The sequence below is a fragment of the Pinus tabuliformis genome, chromosome 4_2, assembly GCF_031772625.1.
Source record: "Pinus tabuliformis cultivar Carrire ecotype Pingquan chromosome 4_2, CPIR1, whole genome shotgun sequence".
Lineage (NCBI taxonomy): Eukaryota > Viridiplantae > Streptophyta > Pinopsida > Pinales > Pinaceae > Pinus > Pinus tabuliformis.
The window spans coordinates 706,436,056-706,456,979 of record NC_142304.1 but is presented as its reverse complement, the minus strand read 5'-3'; the positions used below and the strand labels follow the sequence as shown (position 1 = coordinate 706,456,979).

The 20,924-nt window shown below is 34.4% G+C and overlaps 2 protein-coding genes across 2 annotated transcripts; both read left to right on the top strand.

Moving 5' to 3' along the window:
• Positions 1-13,133: 13,133 nt before the first annotated feature.
• On the top strand, positions 13,134-16,041 carry LOC149171449 (uncharacterized). Its single transcript, XM_089425984.1, has 3 exons — positions 13,134-13,167; positions 14,232-14,519; positions 15,869-16,041. The coding sequence occupies exons 1-3, from the start codon at positions 13,134-13,136 to the stop codon at positions 15,916-15,918; spliced, it is 372 nt and encodes a 123-aa protein (XP_089282110.1). The 3' UTR covers positions 15,919-16,041.
• Positions 16,042-18,971: 2,930 nt separating this feature from the next.
• LOC149171448 (uncharacterized) lies at positions 18,972-19,799 on the top strand. The gene has a single exon (XM_089424087.1). It carries the CDS (start codon positions 19,068-19,070, stop codon positions 19,713-19,715), a length of 648 nt encoding a protein of 215 aa, XP_089280213.1. The 5' UTR covers positions 18,972-19,067; the 3' UTR covers positions 19,716-19,799.
• Positions 19,800-20,924: the final 1,125 nt, after the last annotated feature.

Genomic DNA, 20,924 nt, shown 5'->3' with positions numbered 1-20,924 from the left:
AAATCTTGTAACAGAAGACTGGCTCTCACAGACTTTTGAAGTGAAATATGATGCCTTGAGCACTGACATGAATACTGTGGTCAGGCAAAACCAGTAGCCTATTGCTTTTCAAAGTAGAAATTGATTCACAAAGAGAAGCTTTTATGCATCTATGAGAAGGAAATATTGACCCTTATGCATGTTGTCGAAAAATTCAAGCCATATTTATCCGGACAACACCTCAAAATTGGAACAGAGCATGAAACTTTGAAGTATTCATTATCCCAATGAAATTTTAGTGAACAAGCAGGAAAGTAAACTACAAGGCTTTTTCTTTGAGATTCAATACAAGAAGGGCATAAATAATGCTTCAGCCGATTTCTTATCTATGCTATCTATCACAGAACTGGGATGGAAAAAAGAATTATTAGCTGTATGTGCAAAAGATGAGAGGGCAGCTGATAGGCTACAAAACTCCAAAAAAAAACCTAGGAGGGCAATGGATATGCATTTTTAGGCAATCTGATTTTTTTATAAGAATTGCACATATCTAGTACCGAAATCTATATTTTAACAAGGCAGAGATAGAAGAATGCCAATCCTCAACTGCTGTTGGTCAAAAGTTGACATTCCAGTGGTACAAGGACATTCCAAGGATCTGGAACTTCTCATGCAAGCTATTCAATCAAAGTCCTGATAAATGAGGGTATTTAGGCATTGCATAAGTAGCAACCTCTTGATCCACCAGCAAAGATTGACCATCTTAAACCTTGCCCTAAACTTGAAAGACTTCTCGATTGGAAAGAAGATGACAATTCAGTCTCTGTAAATTGCAATGGTTTTCAAATGGGAAAAAAATTTACCCTAATTAAACTCGAGTGGATCCAAATGATTGTTCATGGGAGATAGACTGTGAATCAGAACTACGCATTGGTATATCTACCGCGGCACAGACACCTTGTTTGGACATTGTAACAAAGTTACAAACTATGCAAATGACCAATTATCAAATCAAAATACTGAGTGCTAGAGACTGATAACAAAGTGACCAACCATTTATCAAATCAAAACATTGAGTAGCGCAGACTGATCACTAAGTGACCAATTTTAAATCAGAGGGAAGATACACAACCGATTACACTGATTAAGAAAACAAACAATACCATATACGTATACATAGAAACCCCAAGTACCCCAGATATAAGTTATAGATAAAGTTTACTGTTCGTCCCCACAGCAAATCCTGACACCCTTTCTTTGTGAAAAATCTAGACATTTCACGAGAATTGTGTGCCATAGAGCAGCCCAAAAAGTCTAGACACTTGATCATGATTAATCGTGTGAGTCATCAAATAAAAAGCCTGCTAATAAAGTCATCAAGCCTTTCTTCCAGAAAATTATAGACACACGCATCAATAAACCGTGTATTCTACGCTGCAAGACATGCTGAATTGGGTCTGTTCTGGTTAATAGCAATGTGTCAGCCCTCCATTCCTAATTATTGGGTGATCACCTATCGTGTCAATAAAAATCTTCTCACCATTGGCATCCAACGAACCAGAATGACCAGGTTCATCTGAATGTTTACTGGCCAGATGCTCTTGCACCCTTTTCCTCCCCATCCAGAATACCCCTCTTGCTCATAGCTTCATGGGCAGATCCTTTTATTTGACATCCACTTTCTGCATTTATTTCTCTTAGTTGAAGGGGAAACCCCAGAAGAAGGGATAGAAAGTAGATAACCAACACCAACAGTTTGGTTTGACTGCTCATAATACTGGCTCAGGATACCTCATAAGATAGGTTAAGAAAAAAAAAGTTTACAAGGGTGTGTTACAGCACCTTACTGGTAACATCATCCTCCTACATCCATGCTCATTTCTGGCTCCATATTTCATCTACCTCACTGGTGGATTTCTGACACCTTTAAAATCCCTTACAGGCTCATTCCTAAAGTAGATTTAAGGATAAATTTTAAATTAATTGAATTTCTATCTTACTGATTTGATTTCTGACACCTTTAAAGTCCCTTACTGGCTCATTCCTAAAGCAGTTTTAAGGATGCATTTTAAATCAATTATAATAAAGTCAAAAGACTAAAGGAATCTAACTAGTGAATGTACCCTAGGGCCTACCTACATTAAGCTCCTATGTTATAATTGTACAGACACTAAACACAGTGAAGGGACCTGTTTAAATGCTCCTAAGTTATGACGGTATATAGACACTATATAGTGGCATTATAAATATTCAGAAAGTGCGAACATTTTTACATTTTCTTTGTCCACTTTAGCAGGAGATGGACTATGAGTTGGGATAAGAGTTATCCACCATGGTTGGTTGTTATAGGATGGGGAAAAGAATATTTGGGTGGTTTCCTTTTGGTGAAGTTTTTCTGCACTAACTTTGTACCTTTTAGGAGGGTTAAATCCTTTCCTCAGCAAACTCATCAATGGATAACATGGAACTTGTTAAAGGCATAACATATATGGATGGAATTAGATAGATAAAAATGTACTTGTAATTCTTATAATGTTGTTGAACAGAGAAAACAATGTTGTTGAACAAAGAAAAATGGATTGTTGTTTGGGAGTTGTTTGATGTAAGAGAATATTTTCTTTGGTTTGGAGATAGGTTAATTGCTCTAGCTTTGACTACTTCTACCCCTAAAGGGAGATTATCAACAAATACAGGATACTCCAGTGTTACCAGTCTTACTCTCTAAGACTAGTTGTTATTGGCATAAATAAACACAATAGAAACATAAGGAATGAGCTGGGTTTCTGTCCATCTAAGATCAATATGCAAGGGAATGCAAAGCATAAATGCTAGTGTATTACTCTCTTAAATTGAAAAAACCTAAATGGCATTTTTATGGGCCTGGGTTACAGAAATGTTTGCAGTAGTAGTAGACTGAATAGGAAGGAAAATGTAGGAAGTACATTTCTTTTCAACCTTTTCCAAACCATTTATGTAGGGATTGATTTTGGACAAAAGTATACTAATTTGCTTCAGGTTAATATTGTGTAGAATGAAAAGAAAGAGCTTAGGGTGAACTACTTATTAGAACAAATCACATACCTAGGATTTGTCCCACCTTAGAGTAAACAAAGGTGCAAACCCTTGTCAAGTATTTGAACCTTCTTTCCTTAGCTATCCTAGGTAGGCCCCAAGCACACTTTGTGCCAGTTCATCCTAGGCAACTTGCTTAAACTTAGATAGGCAAGGGCACCATGTGTGAAACCATATTTTTTTAAATAGGTCTTGATTAGATGTGTTTGCTTACATAATGTGTTCTTGTCTAATCCAAATGTCTTCCTACAGGTCCTGCTTCAGTGTGCTTTTGCCTACTTGATGTGTTTCCATCTAATGCAGGTGTGGCCTCCGAGCACTGTCTCCCTAGGACTAGCAAGTCTATCCATACTCCTTACACCTTGTTCAAGCTGGTTGAGAAAAATAATAAATGGAGATTGATAAATATGACTGTTATAGGTAATAAAATGGTTAATAATCTGACTCGTGTAAGCTCAACATGGCATGGATTGTCTGTCACTCAACTAAACAAGAAACATCCAATAACCAAATTCTCTGTTTACAAAAGTGAAGGGACTAAAAGAATTGTAATAAAATTTAACTCACTTATTGAACTTCTACAAACAATGTCTAAAAAGAAAATTCTGGAAACCAAAATTTTTCTACAAGTTTAAACATTAGAAGGTTTTATGCTAACAGCACCAATTAATTGTTGCAAGTCACTGAATGGTTAATAATCTCACTCCAAATAAGCTCAACCTATTAGTTTATAAACTCAACATGGCTTGGACTTCTGGTCAGTCTTTACATTTTAAATGTCCAATAACCAAAAAATTGCAATAAAATTCTACTTGCATATTGAACTTCTACAAAATAATAATAAAATAAAAATAAAACAAAAACATACCAAAAACAAACAAACAACATTGAAAAAAATTGAAGAATATTCTGGAAATCCCAAAATTTTCTTTAGACTGGAGCATTAGAGGGTTTTATGCTGATGCTAAATCAGCACCATGCACGAGCCCCACTTGGATATGGTAGTCAGACTGAATATTAATGCCACTAAGCATTATACTACTTAATTCAGTAAGGTTAGCACTTACATTATTAATCTTACTAAGTTTATACTACCATTAAGGTGAAATTACAGTATTCAAGTGGAGAAGTTCAACCAGTAACACCAGTTATACTCGCTCTTTATCAATGAGTACGCTCTAAAGTCATATTACTCTTGATTACCTCGTATGTCCATAGTATATAGTTAAGGTAACTAATGGGCAAATTTGAATCTTAACCAGTACAATAAAGCTATGACATAAACGGTAGAAATACAAGAGTTATGTGCTATATAAAGCATCACTATTCCGAGCCTTACAGGTACCCTTAATTAGCTTGCGTTAGTGTTGTAAAGGTTTTATCTTGAGTGACTAGAGCAATTGACTGTACTCCATATTACCCTGCCACTAGCCCCATGGTTTATATTGTACTCAGTCGATACTAATATATTGTAATCTAGTCTATGCCCTTGGTATTGTATTAATTGGCTATGATATGCATGTAATTAAAGCATAGTTTGCATGTGAGCTATTATACATAGTACTATTGATTACTGGGGTTATTTACAGGTCATTTTATTCAGTCTTGTTGACCTGAATCACAGCTAACTCTTTAATCCGAGTGCAGGTCATTCTATTCATTCTAGAGATTGGTATCAGGGTAAGGTGTAATTCTAGGCTAATCTCAATTACTAAACCATATAATAGTGTGAACACTAGAGCTCAATTAACATAGTAGCAAGTGTTATACGTCACAAAACAGCTTAAGCATACTAAGAACAAGCTGCATATAGGGCTAAGAACTCACTTATGTTCCATGAAAACCGGTATTACACTCTGATCACTCACCACGTAGTAGTTCTATTATCTCATGTAGCATCTATCTAGAAGAATATTTGCTAGTTTACAAGTTGCTTATTTATCTATATAATGATGGACTCATACAGGGTAATAATGACGCATTTACGAGTAATATGCTGGTAGCTTAATTTGCTTAAGTGTACATGATAGCAGCGTAATTCAACTCTTAACATACCCTTAGTTATATGTCTAGTTAATCCAAGAATTATTTGTACTACTCGCCTCTACATGTTGAACTTCTACAAAAAGTTTCTAAGAAGAAGACTCTGGAAACCCCAAAATCTTTTTTAGACTTGGTCATCAGAGGGTTTTATGCTAATGCTAAATCAGCACAAATATGTTGAAATTTCATAAACAAATATTCAAAAAATAAAACCCAATAAATAGTACCAAAAAAATAAAACCCAAAGAAATTGAAGAACCAAACACATCACAGATTATGAACTTCTAGAAACAATTTCTAAGAAGAAATTTCTGGAAACCTGAAACCTTATTTAGATTTGAACATTAAAGTGTTTTATGCTAACACTAATTCAGTCTCAAATTATTGAACTTTGATAACAATACTCATAGAAAAAGGAAACTCATCAAAAAAATAAAGACATAGAAAAAGGAAACTCATAAAAAAATTATAAAGTCTTTCCCAACCAAAAACCAGAGACATAGAAGAACCAAACTCATCAAAAATTATAAAATCTTTCCCAACCCTTACATGCAAATGAAATTGGGAATAAGAAGCTTTTAACTAAAACCATATAAACCATAGTGCATATGTATCTAATCCCTAATCTTATGAGATAGGAGAGAAACCAAAAAGTTAACGTTAATCTCACCTGTAATCTCAAAAATACACCTCAGCCGTGTTTTCCACGACTATTTATTGGTCATCTAGTTCTTCACCTGCACCTCAAGAGAAAACAGCACAAGTTAATCCAAAGAAAAAAAAATATGATAAAACTTCCCATAAAAAAGCACTAACAGCGCAAGTTAATCCAAAGAAAAAAAATATGATAAAACTTTCCATAAAAAGCACTAATCTATCCATGAGATATTGAAATACAATTATGTCATCCTAAAATTCAAATAATATAATATTACTATCAAAAATTTAAATAACAAATAAATAAAACAGTACCTACTTTCTCAGTCTTCAGAATTAAATCAATCATCCCGTCTTATGCTCATTGCAACATCGCCCTCCCTCTTAACCAAACAAACAAGTACCAACCTCTCAAACCAGAACAAAAGAAACAGCAAACAAACCCAAATCTAAACCAACCAGGAAAAGAAGGAAAATAAAATAAACAGAAACAAAATAGATAAGAAGTAAAAAAAAATGCAGACAGAAATTAAGCATGGCCATGCTCCAGAAAGAAAAGAAAACACAGAGTATCAAAATGCAACAAACTCCAGCTCTTCTGTCTAAACCCAACAAAGTCCAAAATCTGTCGGACTCTATTATCTAATTTGTTCTACCAATCTCCTTCTCCGCCAAGCTCCACCAAAAAATAAGCCCACCATCTCTCCAATCTTCTGTTCTCTGCTTCTCCGCCCAGCTCCAGATAAATATAAGAAGCTCACCATCTCTCCTATCTTCTGCTCTCCACTCTTGCTCTGTCGGCCAAGATAGCAAATGAAAAGCCAAAATTCTCCACTCTGGCTCCTGCCGGCAAGCTGAGCAAATGCCTACCATCTACCAGATACTCTCCAATCTTTCGTCCTCCACTCTTTCTTGCTCTGCGGGCCAAGCGTGTAAATGTGATAATATATATCGGATTTCAAGAATTTCGAAAGTTTTTCCCTCTTTCAAGTCCGCCGCTAGCATGCGCACAGAGCCCAATGCGGCCTTTGACATTAAAATGTGTATTTAAAATATGATCTGCATTTTTTCTCTCTTTCACATCCGCACAGAAACCAATGTGACCGTTGAAATTAAAATATGTATTTAAAATATGGCCTCAAAATATGTACATTGAATTGTGCGCCATGTACTTGCAACGTGTTTTTATTATTTTTTATAGTTTGGAGTTGTCTATTTGTTACTTATTTTGAAAAATGTTTATAAAAAATAAAAATAAAAAAATAATAGGTTTATTATTCATTAAGGAAAAAAATTTATTGATTTTATTAAAAAAATGATATTAATTTTAAATAATATACATATATTTTAATATATATGTATTTTTAGGATGATAATAAAATAATAATAAGAGTAATGTAATGTACATGTTTATGATAATTCATAATATTTTATATATTATCATTGTAAAATATATAGATGAAAACAAATATATTATGAGAATAAAATATATAAAGAAAAATAAATTATAGATATAAATAACTTGTATTTCAAGATAAGTAAAATATAATGTATGCTAAGCTTCCACACAATTGTATACAAGAAGCCCTATCAAAGAAACTAATTAGGACTCTGTTTAAAATATTCGTGAGTTGGATGTGCCTAAAAAGTCCTAGATGTCCTCACACCCTCATTCTTTGACATTATGCCCTATGATATATTTTCAAAAGTACAAACATTTTTGGATCTCCAAATTCCAAGAAAAAAATAGTAATAAAGGTAGAGCACAAAATTGGTGGTTTACAAACATCCAATCCCATAAGCAAGCCTCAATAGATGTAGAGTTCCAAATGAGCACTATAATTTATGATATGTAGTGATTAAAAAAGTTTTAGAGAAGTCATAACAAGATCTTTGTGATGAGATTATATTAATGGGAGATTTACATAATAACCTATCCTCGAAAAGAGAATCTCTACATATATAAATGTTTACTAAAGGTAGAGCACGGAATTGGTGGTTTACAAACATCCAATCTTGTAAGCAAGCCTCAATAGATGTAGAGTTCCAATCAGCACTATAATTTATGATATGTAGTGATTAGAAAAGTTTTAGAGAAGTCATAACAAGATCTTTGTGATGAGATTCTATTAGTGGGAGATTTACATAATAATCATTACTCTAAAAGAGAATCTCTCTATATATAAATGTTTACTATGTGAGCTCAAATTAGGTTCTAATCAAGAAAAATCACTATGCTCTATATGTATAAAGAGAAGTTGAAAATGAGATGTATATGATGATACATTGTTTCACCTATGAACAAGTATAGCACAAAAGTACTCCATTCAACCATAAAGTACAAGTATAGCACAAAAGTAATGGATTCAACATAAAAGTTTGAGTAGCTAGTCTTTTCAACTTCTTAATAAACCAAATATGGAATGATATAAATGATATATTAAAACACAACCAAAAAATCAATACAATGCAAGTGCAGACATCTTCAAAATAAAAGGAGATAAAAATGTGAATATAAATTTTGAAATTCTTAATCTTGTAAATCTGGTAAAGAATATCTTATGAATATAAAGGAAGATATTCCAATCCTTTTTGTCCATGTACAAAATAATAATTACCAAATCTAAATATTTGCGTGTGCAATAGGTACTTCCACAAAGTTGGTGGTTAAAAAAGTGGCAATGAGATGTGCACGAATGTATGTACACACATACAAATGCACTCATGTTCTTAGGAATGTGCATCCTTTGGCCTCGACATTCCCTCCATTCATAATTATTGGGTGCACAATAGTTGATCATGTCAATAAAAATCTTCTCACCATTGGCATCCAACGAACCAGAATGCCCAGGTTCATCTTTTACTGGCCAGATGCTCTTCCACCCTTTTCCTCCCCATCTAGAATACCCCTCTTGCTCATAGCTTCATGGGCAGATCCTTTTAATTGACATCCACTTTCTGCATTTATTTCTCTTAGTTGAAGGGAAAACCCCAGAAGAAGGGATAGAAAGTGGATAACCAACACCAACAACTTGGTTTGACTACTCATAATACTGGCTCACGATACCTCATAAGATAGGCTAAGAAAAAAAAAGGTTCACAAGGGTGTGTTACAACAACTTACTGGGTAACAACATCCTCTTACATCCATGCTCATTTCTGGCTCCATATTTCATCTACCTCACTCATGGATTTCTGACACCTTTAAAATCCCTTACCGACTCATTCCTAAAGTAGATTTAAGATAAATTTTAAATTAGTTGAATTTCTATCTTACTGATTTTATTGTTGACACCTTTAAAGTCCCTTAATCGCTCATTCCTAAAGTAGTTTTAAGGATGCATTTTAAACAATTATAATAAAGTCAAAAGAATAAAGGAATCTAACTAGTGAATGTACCCTAGGGCCTACCTACATTACGCTCCTATGTTATAATTGTACAGACACTGAACACAGTGAAGGGACCCTATTTAAATGCTCCTAAGTTATGACAGTATATAGAGACTATATAGTGGAATTAAAAATATTCAGAAAGTGCAAACATTTTTACATTTTCTTTGTCCACTTTAGTAGGAGATGGACTATGGGTTGGATAAGAGTTATCCACCATGGTTGGTTGTTATAGGAAGGGGGAAAAGAATATTTGGGTGGTTTCCTTTTGGTAAAGTTTTTCTGTACTAACCTTGTATCTTTTAGGAGGATTAAATCCTTAGACTATCCATTCTTCAACAAACTCATCAATGGATAACGGGGCACTTCCTTGTAAGTTATGAGTGAACCCCCATCACATTGCTTTAGGGAAAAATTAATAAATGGAACTTGTTAAAGGCATAACATATATCCATGGAATTCAATAGATAAAAATGTACTTGTAATTCTTATAATGTTGCTGAATAGAGAAAAATGGATTGTTGTTTGGGAGTTGTTTGATGTAAGAGAATATTTTCTTAGGTTTGGGAGATAGGTTAATTGCCTTGGCTTTGACTACTTCTACCGCTAAAGGGAGATTATCAATAGATACAGTCTTACGAGTCTTACTCTCTAAGACTGGTTGTCATTGGCATAAATAAACACAATAGAAACATAAGGAATGAGGTGTGTTTCTGTCAATATGCAAGGGAATGCAAAGCATAAATGCTAGTGTATTACTCTCTTAAATTGAAAGGCATTTTTATGGGCCTCGGTTACATAAATGTTTGCTGAAAATGTAGGAACTACATTTGATTTTGGACAAAGGCATACTAATTTGCTTCAGGTTAATATTGTGTAGAATGAAAGGAAAGAGCTTACCATGAACTACTTATTAGAACAAATCACATACCTAGGGTTTTTCCCACCTTAGAGTAAACAAAGGTGCAAACCTCTAACAAGTATTTGAACCTTCTTTCCTTGGCTATCCTAGGTCTGCCCAAGCACACTTAGTCCCAGTTCATCCCAAGCAACTTGCTTAAACTTAGATAGGCAAGGGCACGATGTGTGAAACCATATTTTTTTAAATATGGTCTTGACTAGATGTGTTTGCTTACATAATGTGTTCTTGTCTAATCCAAATGTCTTCCTACAGGTACTGCTTCACTGTGCTTTTGCCTACTTGATGTGTTTCCATCTAATGCAGGTGTGACCTCGGAGCACCATCTCCCTAGGACTAGCAAGTCTATTCATACTCCTTACACCTTGTTCAAGTTTGTTGAGAAAAATAATACATGGACATTGATGAATATGACTGTTATAGGTAATAGAATGGTTAATAATCTGACCCCAAACATGTGTAAGTTCAGCTTATTAGTTTATAAGCTCAACATGGCATGGATTGCATGTCACTCAACTAAACAAGAAACATCCAATGACCAAATTCTTTGCTTACAAAAGTGCAGGGGCTAAAAGAATTGTAATAAAATTTAACTCACTTACTGAATTTCTACAAACAAACAGTGTCTAAAAAGAAAATACTGCAAACCAAAAGAATTCTACAAGTTTAAACATTAGAAAGTTTTATGCTAGCAGCACCAATTGATTGTTACAATTCACTGAATGGTTAATAATATCACTCCAAATAAGCTCAACTTGTTCTAGTTTATAAGCTCAACATGGCTTCGACTGTGGGTCACTCTTTACATTTTAGATGTCCAATGGCCAAAATCTGTTTGCAAAATGCAAGGAGGAAAAGAACTCTAATAAAACTGCAATAAAATTTTACTTGCATATTTTATTTCTACACACAAATTTTGAAGAAGAAAATTCTGGAAATCCCAAAATCTTCTTTAGACTCGCATTAGAGGGTTTTATGCTAATGGTAAATCAGCTCCAATATATTGATGTTTGATAATACTACGTGCACGAGCCCCCAATATATTGAAGTTTGATAATAGGACATGCACAAGCCTTTTCCTGTAATAACGTTAGTTTTTTCTACCCGTAACATATAGCTCTGAGCTCTGAGTTGTTAACGAGTATATAACCACGTGGATATGGTAAGTCAGATTGAATATTAATGCCACTAATCCTTATACTACTTAATTTAGTAAGGTCAACGCTTACTTATCATGTAGGAATGGTTAGGCTGGATTATTAAGCTTGCTACGTTTATACTACCACTAGGGTGGAATTACATTATTCAAGTGGAGAAGTTCAACCAGTAACACCAATGATACTCGCTCTTTATCAATGAGTACTCTATACAGTTATATTACTCTTGATTGCCTCGTATGTCCATAGTATATTGTTAAGGTACATAATGAATAAATTTGAATCATAATAAGTACAATAGAGCTATGACATAAACCGTAGAAATACAAGAGTTATGTGCTATATAAATCATCACTATTCCCAGCCTTAAAGATACTCTTAATTAGCTTGTGTTAGTGTTGTAACCGTTTTATGGTGAGTGACTAGAGCAATGGACTGTACTCCATATTACCCTGTCACTAGCCCCATGGTTTATATTGTACTCAGTCGATACTAATATATTGTACTCTAGTCTATGCCCTTGGTATTGCATTACTTGGCTATGATATGAATGTAACTAAAGCATAGTTTCCATGTCAGCTATTATAGGTAGTAATATTGATTAAGAGGGGTTATTTATAAGTAGTACTATTGATTACCTGGGGTTATTTACAGGTCATGCTATTCAGTCTTGTTGACCTGAATCACACCTTGGCTAACTCTTTAATGCGAGTACATGAGTCTAGAGATTGGTATCAGGGTAAGGTGTAATTCTAGGCTAGTCTCAATTACTAAACCATATAATAGTGTGAACACTAGAGCTTTTACAAAATTTTACTGACATATTAAAATTCTACAAAAAGTTTCTAAGAAGAAAATTTTGGAAACCCCAAAATCTTCTTTAGACTTGAGCATTATAAGGTTTCATGCTAATGCTAAATCAACACCCATATATTGAAGTTTCATATTCAAAAATAAAACTTATTGAGATAAACAATACCAAAAAAATAAAACCCAAATACATTGAAGAACCAAACACATCGCAGATTATGAAAAATTAGAGAACTCTAATAGAATTGCAATAAAATTTTACTAGAGTATTGAACTTCTAGAAACAATTTCTAAAAAAAATATTCTGTAAACTCTGAATCTTTCTTTAGATTTGAGCATTAAATAGTTTTATGTTAACACTAAATCAGTATCAATATATGGAACTTTAATAAACAATACTAAAAAAATTAAAACCTATTGAGAAATAAACAGTACCAAAAAAACCAAAGACTTAACAAGAAGAAAACTCATCAAAGGTTATAAAATATTTGCCAACCCTTACATGCAAATGCAATTAGGAATAAGAAGCTTTTAACTAAAACCATAGTACATATGTATCTAAACCCTAATCTTCTTAAGTACACCTACCTTGTCTTAGTAAGCTTAGAGATGAAATAGGAGAGAAACCAAAAAGTTAACGTTAATGCTCACCTGTAATCTCAAAAATACACCACAGTTGTATTTTCCACGACTATTTATTGGTCACATAATTCTTCATCTGCACCTCAAGAGAAAGCAGCACAAGTTAACCCAAAGAAAAAAAATATGGTAAAACTTCGGGTAAAAAACACTAATCTATCCATGAGATATTGAAATACAATTTCATCCGAAAATTCAGATAATATATTACTACCATAAAAAATTTAAATAACAAATAAATAAAACAATACCTTCTCAGCCTTCACAATTAAATCAATCGTCCCGTCTTATGTTCATTGCAACATCGCCCTCCCTCTTGACCCAGCAAACAAGTACCCACCTCTCACACTAGAACCAAAAGAAAACAAACCCAAATCTAGACAAAAACAAAATAAATAAAAGGGAAAAGAAAATAAACAGAAACAAAATAAATAAAAAGGAAAAGAAAATGCAGACAAAAAGTAAGCATGGCCATGCTCAAGAACGAAAAGAAAACACAGAGTATCAAAATGCAACCAACAGCAAAATATGTCCCGCCCTTCTGTCTAAACCCAAAATCTGTCTGGCTCTACTATCTAATTTTTTCTACCCTTGTCCAATCTCCTTCTCCACCAAGCTCCAGCCAAACATAAGCCCGCCATCTCTCCGATCTTGTGCTCTCCACTCTTGCTCTGTTGGCCAAGGTAGCAAATGAAAGACCAAAATTATGCACTCTGGCTCTGCCAACCAAGGTAGCAAATGCCAACCATCTACCATCTCCCAGCCATGAAAGGCAGGTACTCTCCAAACTTTCGCCCTCCACTCTTTCTTGCTCTGCCGGCCAAGCGTGTAAATGTGATGGATTTCAAGGATTTCACAACTTTTTCCCTCTTTCAAATCCGCCACTATCATGTGCACATAGCCCAATGCGGCCGTTGAGATTAAAATGGCAGTTGTCTATAATGAGACTTTTTGGAAGCTTTTCCGGTGGATTTTTCGGGTCAGAATCCGGTAGCAATTTATTGGAATTGCAAGTTTGATAGCTAGTTTCTGCACAATCAAAGCGTCCCAGGGGTTTTTCAAGGTGCTGAATCCAAATATGCAGTTAAAAAACTATTTTCACTGCAACAAATCAAGATTTAACCTCAATTTCTTCCGCCGGATTCCGTCACCGGAATCTCAAAAAAATCGCATTATAGACAACTCCATTAAAATGTGTATTTAAAATATGATGTTTCCCTCTTTCACATCCTCACAGAGATCAATGTGACTGTTGAAATTAAAATATGTATTTAAAATACGGTCTCAAAATATGTACATTGAATTGCAACCTGTTTTTATTATTATTTATAGTGTGAAGTTGTCTATTTATTATTTATTTTCAAAAATGTTTATAAATGAAAAGATAAAATAATAAGTTTATTAATCATTAAAAAAATTATTATTTTTTTATTGATATTATTAAAAATTTGATATTAATTTTAAATAATATATATATATATATATATATATATTTAGGAGGATAATAAAATAATAATAAGAGTAATGGAGAGGGTTATGATAATTTATAATATTTACGCCGTAAGGCGTTCCCTCCGAGAGGAACTCCCCTCCGGCGGGCACAAGACTGAAGACTCTCCTCCACTGGCAATCGCTGGTTGTGAGCGACAGCAAACCCTTCTCTGTCAATTATGTGGGTATAAAGATTGCGGATGTTTTCAGCAACAGATGGATAGTCGTGCATGAGATTCTTCGGCCGCTCATAAGCTCTGTGGATCCGATGGAGTGGGCTTCCAGCGACAGCAGCGAGATTCTTCGGTCCCTCTTGATGAGCTCAGAGGATCAGATGGGGTTTTACAGAAACAGCAGCACTGGTGATCATCATGAGTAGTAGTAGGTCAATAAGGAGCTAAAGATTCTTTTATTTTAGTTGTTGTCTGTGTATTTGTGATGTATTTTGCCTTTGCAATTTTAGTACAGTGGTATCCATGAGAAATCATGTCCAGGAAGCAAGCAATTAAATGTCTATGAATGCAGCATGTTATGTTCCTCTATCAAGAAGCCACATTTTGCTTGAACTGTAATGGAACAATGGCAATTTATATAATGGTTCTGATTCCTTTAATTCTTTTCTTTCATGGTTTCTTAATTTTCTGTATGTCAAGTATGACTTCGCGCTTTCATTTCTTTTCTCTATCATGAGAATCTCCTTAAGCCATGGATTTTCTTTGTCGATGGGAAACAACCATAGAGCTGAGATGGTTCAAAGAGAAACTAAAATGGAATGCCAGTAAACGAGTAGAATTCACAGAAGAGGCCAGATCGCCATAGATACTGCATTGCCAGTAATAATAATAAACATGCCATTTCATCCAGATCCTTCAAAGAAATGTGAGGGTGCAATCTTCTGATCGAAACTAGCAAAGTCTGCTGAGCGTTGTTAAGAGCACACGTAATGAAATTCAAGATTGCAGAATATTAAGGAAATTTGATTACTAAAATGTTTTGGAATCTGCAAATCAAATTAAATTGCCTGAAAGTTATATCGTAATTCAATCACCTGAAATTTATCATAATTACAAGGATGCTGAACACCATTTAGCACTGATATTTGCCATGCATGAAGAAGTCTGCAATTTTTTGTGTCGAAGAATAGCATTCAAGTCTAATGGGCTCAGAGAAGTAAATCTAGGATTATGGCACGAATGCTTATGCAACTGCGTGAGTGAACTCTCTGAATTCTGGCATGGGGTTGTGGTTCATAAAGCCTTGCACCATCTGCAAAATAGTTTTAAGAGTGGATAGGTATTCAAAAATATTTGTTCCCTCTGAAAGGAACTCCCCTCCATGCCACGTGCCTTAAGTTTCATTATGATCCCCCATTTACCACATCAATATGTTGATGGCTTAACATGTAATCTATGAAGGCAGAGAATTGGATCCCCTTTCAGTAATATAAATATCAGGTTTTTCTAAAACAAACTGTGTATGATAAAGACTACAAGTTTGATATATCTTGGAAAGATTCTAATTGTAAAAGATGAAAGACTTCAGTATTGACGGTTTGATTTCTCTGAAAAAAGTTATGTTTGGGTATATTTGGACTGAAACTGGCTTGAAATTTTCCTCCTTGTCCTAGGAAATGTTGAGATTTTGGTGACATGAAAACAAACCCTCCTGGAGGTTTGGAAATAACTGAACGAAGAAATGTTTGTACTGCCAGGTTGGCTGTCTCGGATACGAAGAGTTGGAGAGAGGCTTTCAAAACATTAGTACTTTTGGAGTACCTGTTAACACATGGTCCAGAGAGTTTTGCAGCAGACTTTCGAAGTGAAAAGGATGTTCTTCACCAACTCACTCATTTTGAGCATGTGGATGAGCTAGGGTATTTCTATATATTATCATTGTTTTTCTAAAATTAGCTGGTAATCCTATTCAGGTTATATTTATAGATCCAATTCAACGCAGAGATACTTTACAAATTACCATATATACATTAGAATATTTCCATGAATTATATAATTTTGGCTAATGTTATAAATTTCTGAATATAGATTTTATCAAATCAAATCATCATTTGGAGGATACTATCTGTGAAAATCAAGGCATGATATTATTGCAGAGAGATAACCCACAAAAAATAGAAAAGTTAAGGACATAGCTCATAGGATTTACACCACAGTATAGTATAGCAATGAATGAGAATGATCCGATCCGAATATAGCTTGGTAGTTGGTAGTGTAAAACATAAGCGAAATAGAGTGAACTCAATTTCGAACTGGGGTGCTTCAATCTAATTGTCTGGCTTGACTACCATTTTAGCCATGTCAAGCGATGTGCCAACACCACCGAGCTTTTTTATTCTTAATTGCTTTCGGTAATGGATGAAAATAGTTGCTTTTGGTAATGGATGGAATTTTATATGATTTTTTTGGGGCTTTCAGTTTTTCTCTTATGCACTCCCCTATTTTTGTTGTGCAGCTAACTTTCAACTTTCACCATTTGCATTGCACCACAAGAACACAATTATGACCTAAAATCATCTTTTACAAGTAATGCTCTTATTACCGAGTATCGACTTATGCTTGCAAGTTGCAACAGGCTAAATGCTTTATCCAATGTTCAATTCTACTTTGGCTTCAAAGCACTCCTTATCCACTCTGTTTCTGTATAAAATTGTGTGAGTAATTCAACTTCAAATACGAAAACTCCAAACCTCTGTCTCTACTCCAAACCCCTGTCTTTTCTACTTTACATATTGTTCTTGTTTGTTACTTGTATTTATTGTTCTGGTTTGTTACTTCTACTTGCAAAGCAATTCCAAACACTGTTACTTTACTTCTTACTTCTACTTGCAAAGCGAAACACTGTTACTTTACTTCTACTTGCAAAGCGATTCCAAACACTGTTACTTGTATATATTGTTCTGGTTTGTTACTTATACTTGGTTTGTTACTTCTACTTGGAAAGCGATTCCAAACACCAAAACTTCAAGGGTGTTCGGAGTACACACTTCGTTTTGATTTTGGGTAATATGACTAGATTACCAGTACAGTGCCTGAAATTTATGATTGAGGATACACACTATTGTCTTCGACATTTCATCTTCATTAGCAGTTTGATTATATTTCATACTGACCTGATATAATTCAGAGCGTGAACATACAATGATACGGACCTCAAGTGCTATTCAAATTTAGTTAGTCCTTCACAAGGCTAGATTCATTTGAAACGTTATTCAAATTTAGCTAGTCCTTGACAAGGCTAGATTCATTTGAAGCATTTTTATGATTAGACTAATGGCTACATCACACAGGTCGATAAGTTAATTTAGACTGGAATAATCTGTACTTATTAGAAATTTAAAAAGCAGGATATGTGACAGAAGCCTTTTCCAGCTGCTATGTTAGAAAGAAAATCTCTTGCATATTATGCACAGTCACCTCGACATATGCTCATTCTTTATCTCAGTGAATTTATATAATCTCATACTATCAACCAAACTGTTTTGGTGATTTCCAAATGTTTTTAAATCATTCCCCCAGATAATCCCCAGAACAAAAGGGGTTTTTCACCTTGTTAATTAATTTTTTACCTCTTCATTCATAAGGGTCATTATATTGTATTTGTATTGAGTTGGGGATGTAGAGTAAAGTTTGAATATTGGGGTGGGGATGTGGAGTAGGAAGGTTTATGGATATTTCGGGTATAAAAAGACATAAGCAGGTATTTGGGTTTGTAGTTATTGGGGTGGGGATGTGGAGTAGGGATGTTTATAGGTATCGGGGGTAAAAAAGGACATATAGTAGGTGTTGGGGGCTGTAGGTATTGGGGTGGGGATGTGGAGTAGGGAGGTTTGTAAATATTTGGGGGCATAAAAAGACACATGGCAGGAATTGCAGTTGTAGTTATTGGAGTGGGGGTGTGGAGTGGAATGATTTATACTTATTGGGGCATATATTAAAAACAACTTTGGCGTGGTGGCTTAAATACAATCTATTTTAATATTAATTTGAGTGGGCAATATTTATTTTAATATTAATTTGAGTGGGTAATATTAACTTGAGTGGGCTTAATGGTTAAGAGCATATGTTTCATCTAATCGGTTACAAGTTCAAAATCAGAGGAGTTCGCTTAAATACAATCTATTTTAATATTAATTTGAGTGGGCAATATTAACTTGAGTGGGCTTAATGGTTAAGAGCATATATTTCATCTACTCAGTTACAGGTTCAAAATCAGAGGAGTTCTAATCTATGCCTTCATAGACTTAGCAGTCAAATCGCTCTTCTGAAATGGGTCCCTTGTCCCACAAACAAGGGGGTCTCATATACTAATTTGGTGTTCGGCTTGGCCGTGACTTTAAAATTGGATAATAATAATAATATTACATTTTCCGGGCAATTGAAGAAAGTCCTTTGCTGTAAGGCTTACACAATTCAATAATAACCGTCTTTAATTAAAATTGGATAATAATAATAATACATTTTCCGGGCAATTGAAGAAAGTACCTTGCTTTAAGGCTTACACAATCCAATAATAACAGTCTTTAATTAAAATTGGATAATAATAATAATAATAATATTACATTGTCCGGGCAATTGAAGAAAGTCCCTTACTATAAGGCTTACACAATCCAATGATAATAGTCTTTAATAATAATAATATTACATTTTCCGGGCAATTGAAGAAAGTGCCTTGCTGTAATGCTTACACAATCCAATGATAACAGCCTTTCACTGCCTAACTGCTCAGAAAAAATTTAAAAATTCTCTTTCCACTAGGAATAAGATGTTTTTCTCCAAATCCTGCTTTTGAAAGTTTCGAATCAACTTTCACCTGCTTTTGAAAGTTTCGAATCAACTTTCAATGATATACCAGAGGGAGCATCACATGAAGAGGGACTTAACGAGACTACACAAATGAAAACCAAGAAGTATGATATATCAAAGGATGAGGGGGCATCATATGAAGAGGAAGTTAATGAGACTACACGAATGAAAACCAAGAACTATGAGAATGACATCAAAATATATTCAAAGGGATATTCTAGCCCTGGAATTTCAACCAACATTACTGGTCAAGATGAAGAGTTAAGTTCTGGAAAAGTATATACAAACAATATTGGCCCAACATCTGATCATGTGGGAAGTTCTGAAACTAAAAATATTAATAATCCATATCATTCCAACACTGAATGGCAACCATTTCAAGGAAGAAAGCTGTTTACATCTACTAGCCATGATTTTAGAAAGCCTGATGTTGTTAACTTGATGAGTGATCAAGATAAGGACCAAATTCCAGTCCAAGCTAATGGTAACCCTCCCCAGACTAATACTTCTGATAGATTTCATGCATATGGTTATAGGCTTCAAAGTGAGTCCTCTGTGAATTGCAGCAAAGGTAAGCAGGATAGCAGCCCCACAGCTTGTAGTGGCAGTGAAATTGATCCATTTGATGATAGTGATAATGACACAGCAACTCAATGTTTGCTACCAGACAAACATAAAAGGTGTCCAACTAGTATTTGGGATTTTCATGATTCTGCTGGCTTAGCAATCAAGATCTAGTGCTCCTTTACAATATAAAACAAAAATGTATATGCTGCCTACAATAATTGTTAATATATCAGTATGTATTTTGCTTCTGCTCTATCTTTCATCTTTAGATTATCCAAATGTTTGTCATCCAAATGTTTGTATGCTTGACCAATGCTTGTAAAGTTTATGTGCTTAACCTAATGGTTTATTCGCTGTTCGTCTCAGTAAAGATCTTTCTGATAAAGATACATATTGTTTTCCCTTTCTTTCTTTGGAATGAATTGAAAATTTAAATCATGATTCATTTTTTTAATTATTATAAAATTTGTTTATTTCTTTATATACTTTTCAAGCATTTTCTGTTAATTGATTTGATACATCCCAAAAGTTTGACAAAAATGCCCATCGCTGGCTAGCATTTTCTGTTAATTGACTTGGTACATTCCAAAAGTTTGACAGAAATGCCTATCGCTGGCTAACATTTTCTGCTAATTGACTTAGCACATTCCAAAAAGTTTGACAAAAATGCCCATCGCTAGAGTGTACATTCTTTGCATGTAGTATCATTGCAAAACTCTATGATACCATCTTAATTCCAGTCTTAGCACTTTAAACCTTTTCATACCATTTTCATTACATCCCACCATTTTCATTACATTTTTATCGCTTTAAACATTACATCCACAGATAAACTCCATTAACATCACCCGTCTTAATATTAATAAGTTGCCACAGATATTATTCCATTAGCATCACCCATCTTAATATTCATAAGTTGCAACATGAATATGTAGGGTAAAGTTGTAAGTTTGTTTGTGGAGTAGGCAAATTAATATCAATGAAGTTGTTGACACCTCATCTAGATTGGGATTTATGGTAAATAGTTTCAATTATGTTTTAGAAAAAAATCTAGATTTGTATTATTGTAAATTTGTAAATAGTTTTAATTACGCCGTAAGGCGTTCCCTCTGAGAAAGACATCCCTAAAATGTGACGTGTGCGATCCTGAGCCATTGATTATGTGTGTTAGATGATTGGAGTGTTTTCTGCCATTCGTTTAATCTGTTTTTTTCATAGAAAAATGGTTTTTTCCATGGTAATGGGCCATGAAAGGCCAGGCCTGGCCTGCTGGCGATGAGACTCTTCGCAGAGACTGCCTGCTGGCGATGAGACTCTTCTGCTGGCGATGAGACTCTTCGCAGAGACTCTTCATGTCTTTCTTCCCTGCATGCGTAGCCT

Excerpts from the sequence above, each read along its gene's own strand:
- LOC149171449 (XM_089425984.1), top strand. The coding sequence starts at position 13,134 with ATGGCCATGCTCAAGAACGAAAAGAAAACACAGA. Across the intron at positions 13,168-14,231 it reads GAACGAAAAGAAAACACAGA|GCGTTCCCTCCGAGAGGAAC; the intron begins GTATCAAAATGC and ends TTACGCCGTAAG. Across the intron at positions 14,520-15,868 it reads TTACAGAAACAGCAGCACTG|GTTGGCTGTCTCGGATACGA; the intron begins GTGATCATCATG and ends TTGTACTGCCAG.
- LOC149171448 (XM_089424087.1), top strand. The coding sequence starts at position 19,068 with ATGAAAACCAAGAAGTATGATATATCAAAGGATGAGGGGGCATCATAT.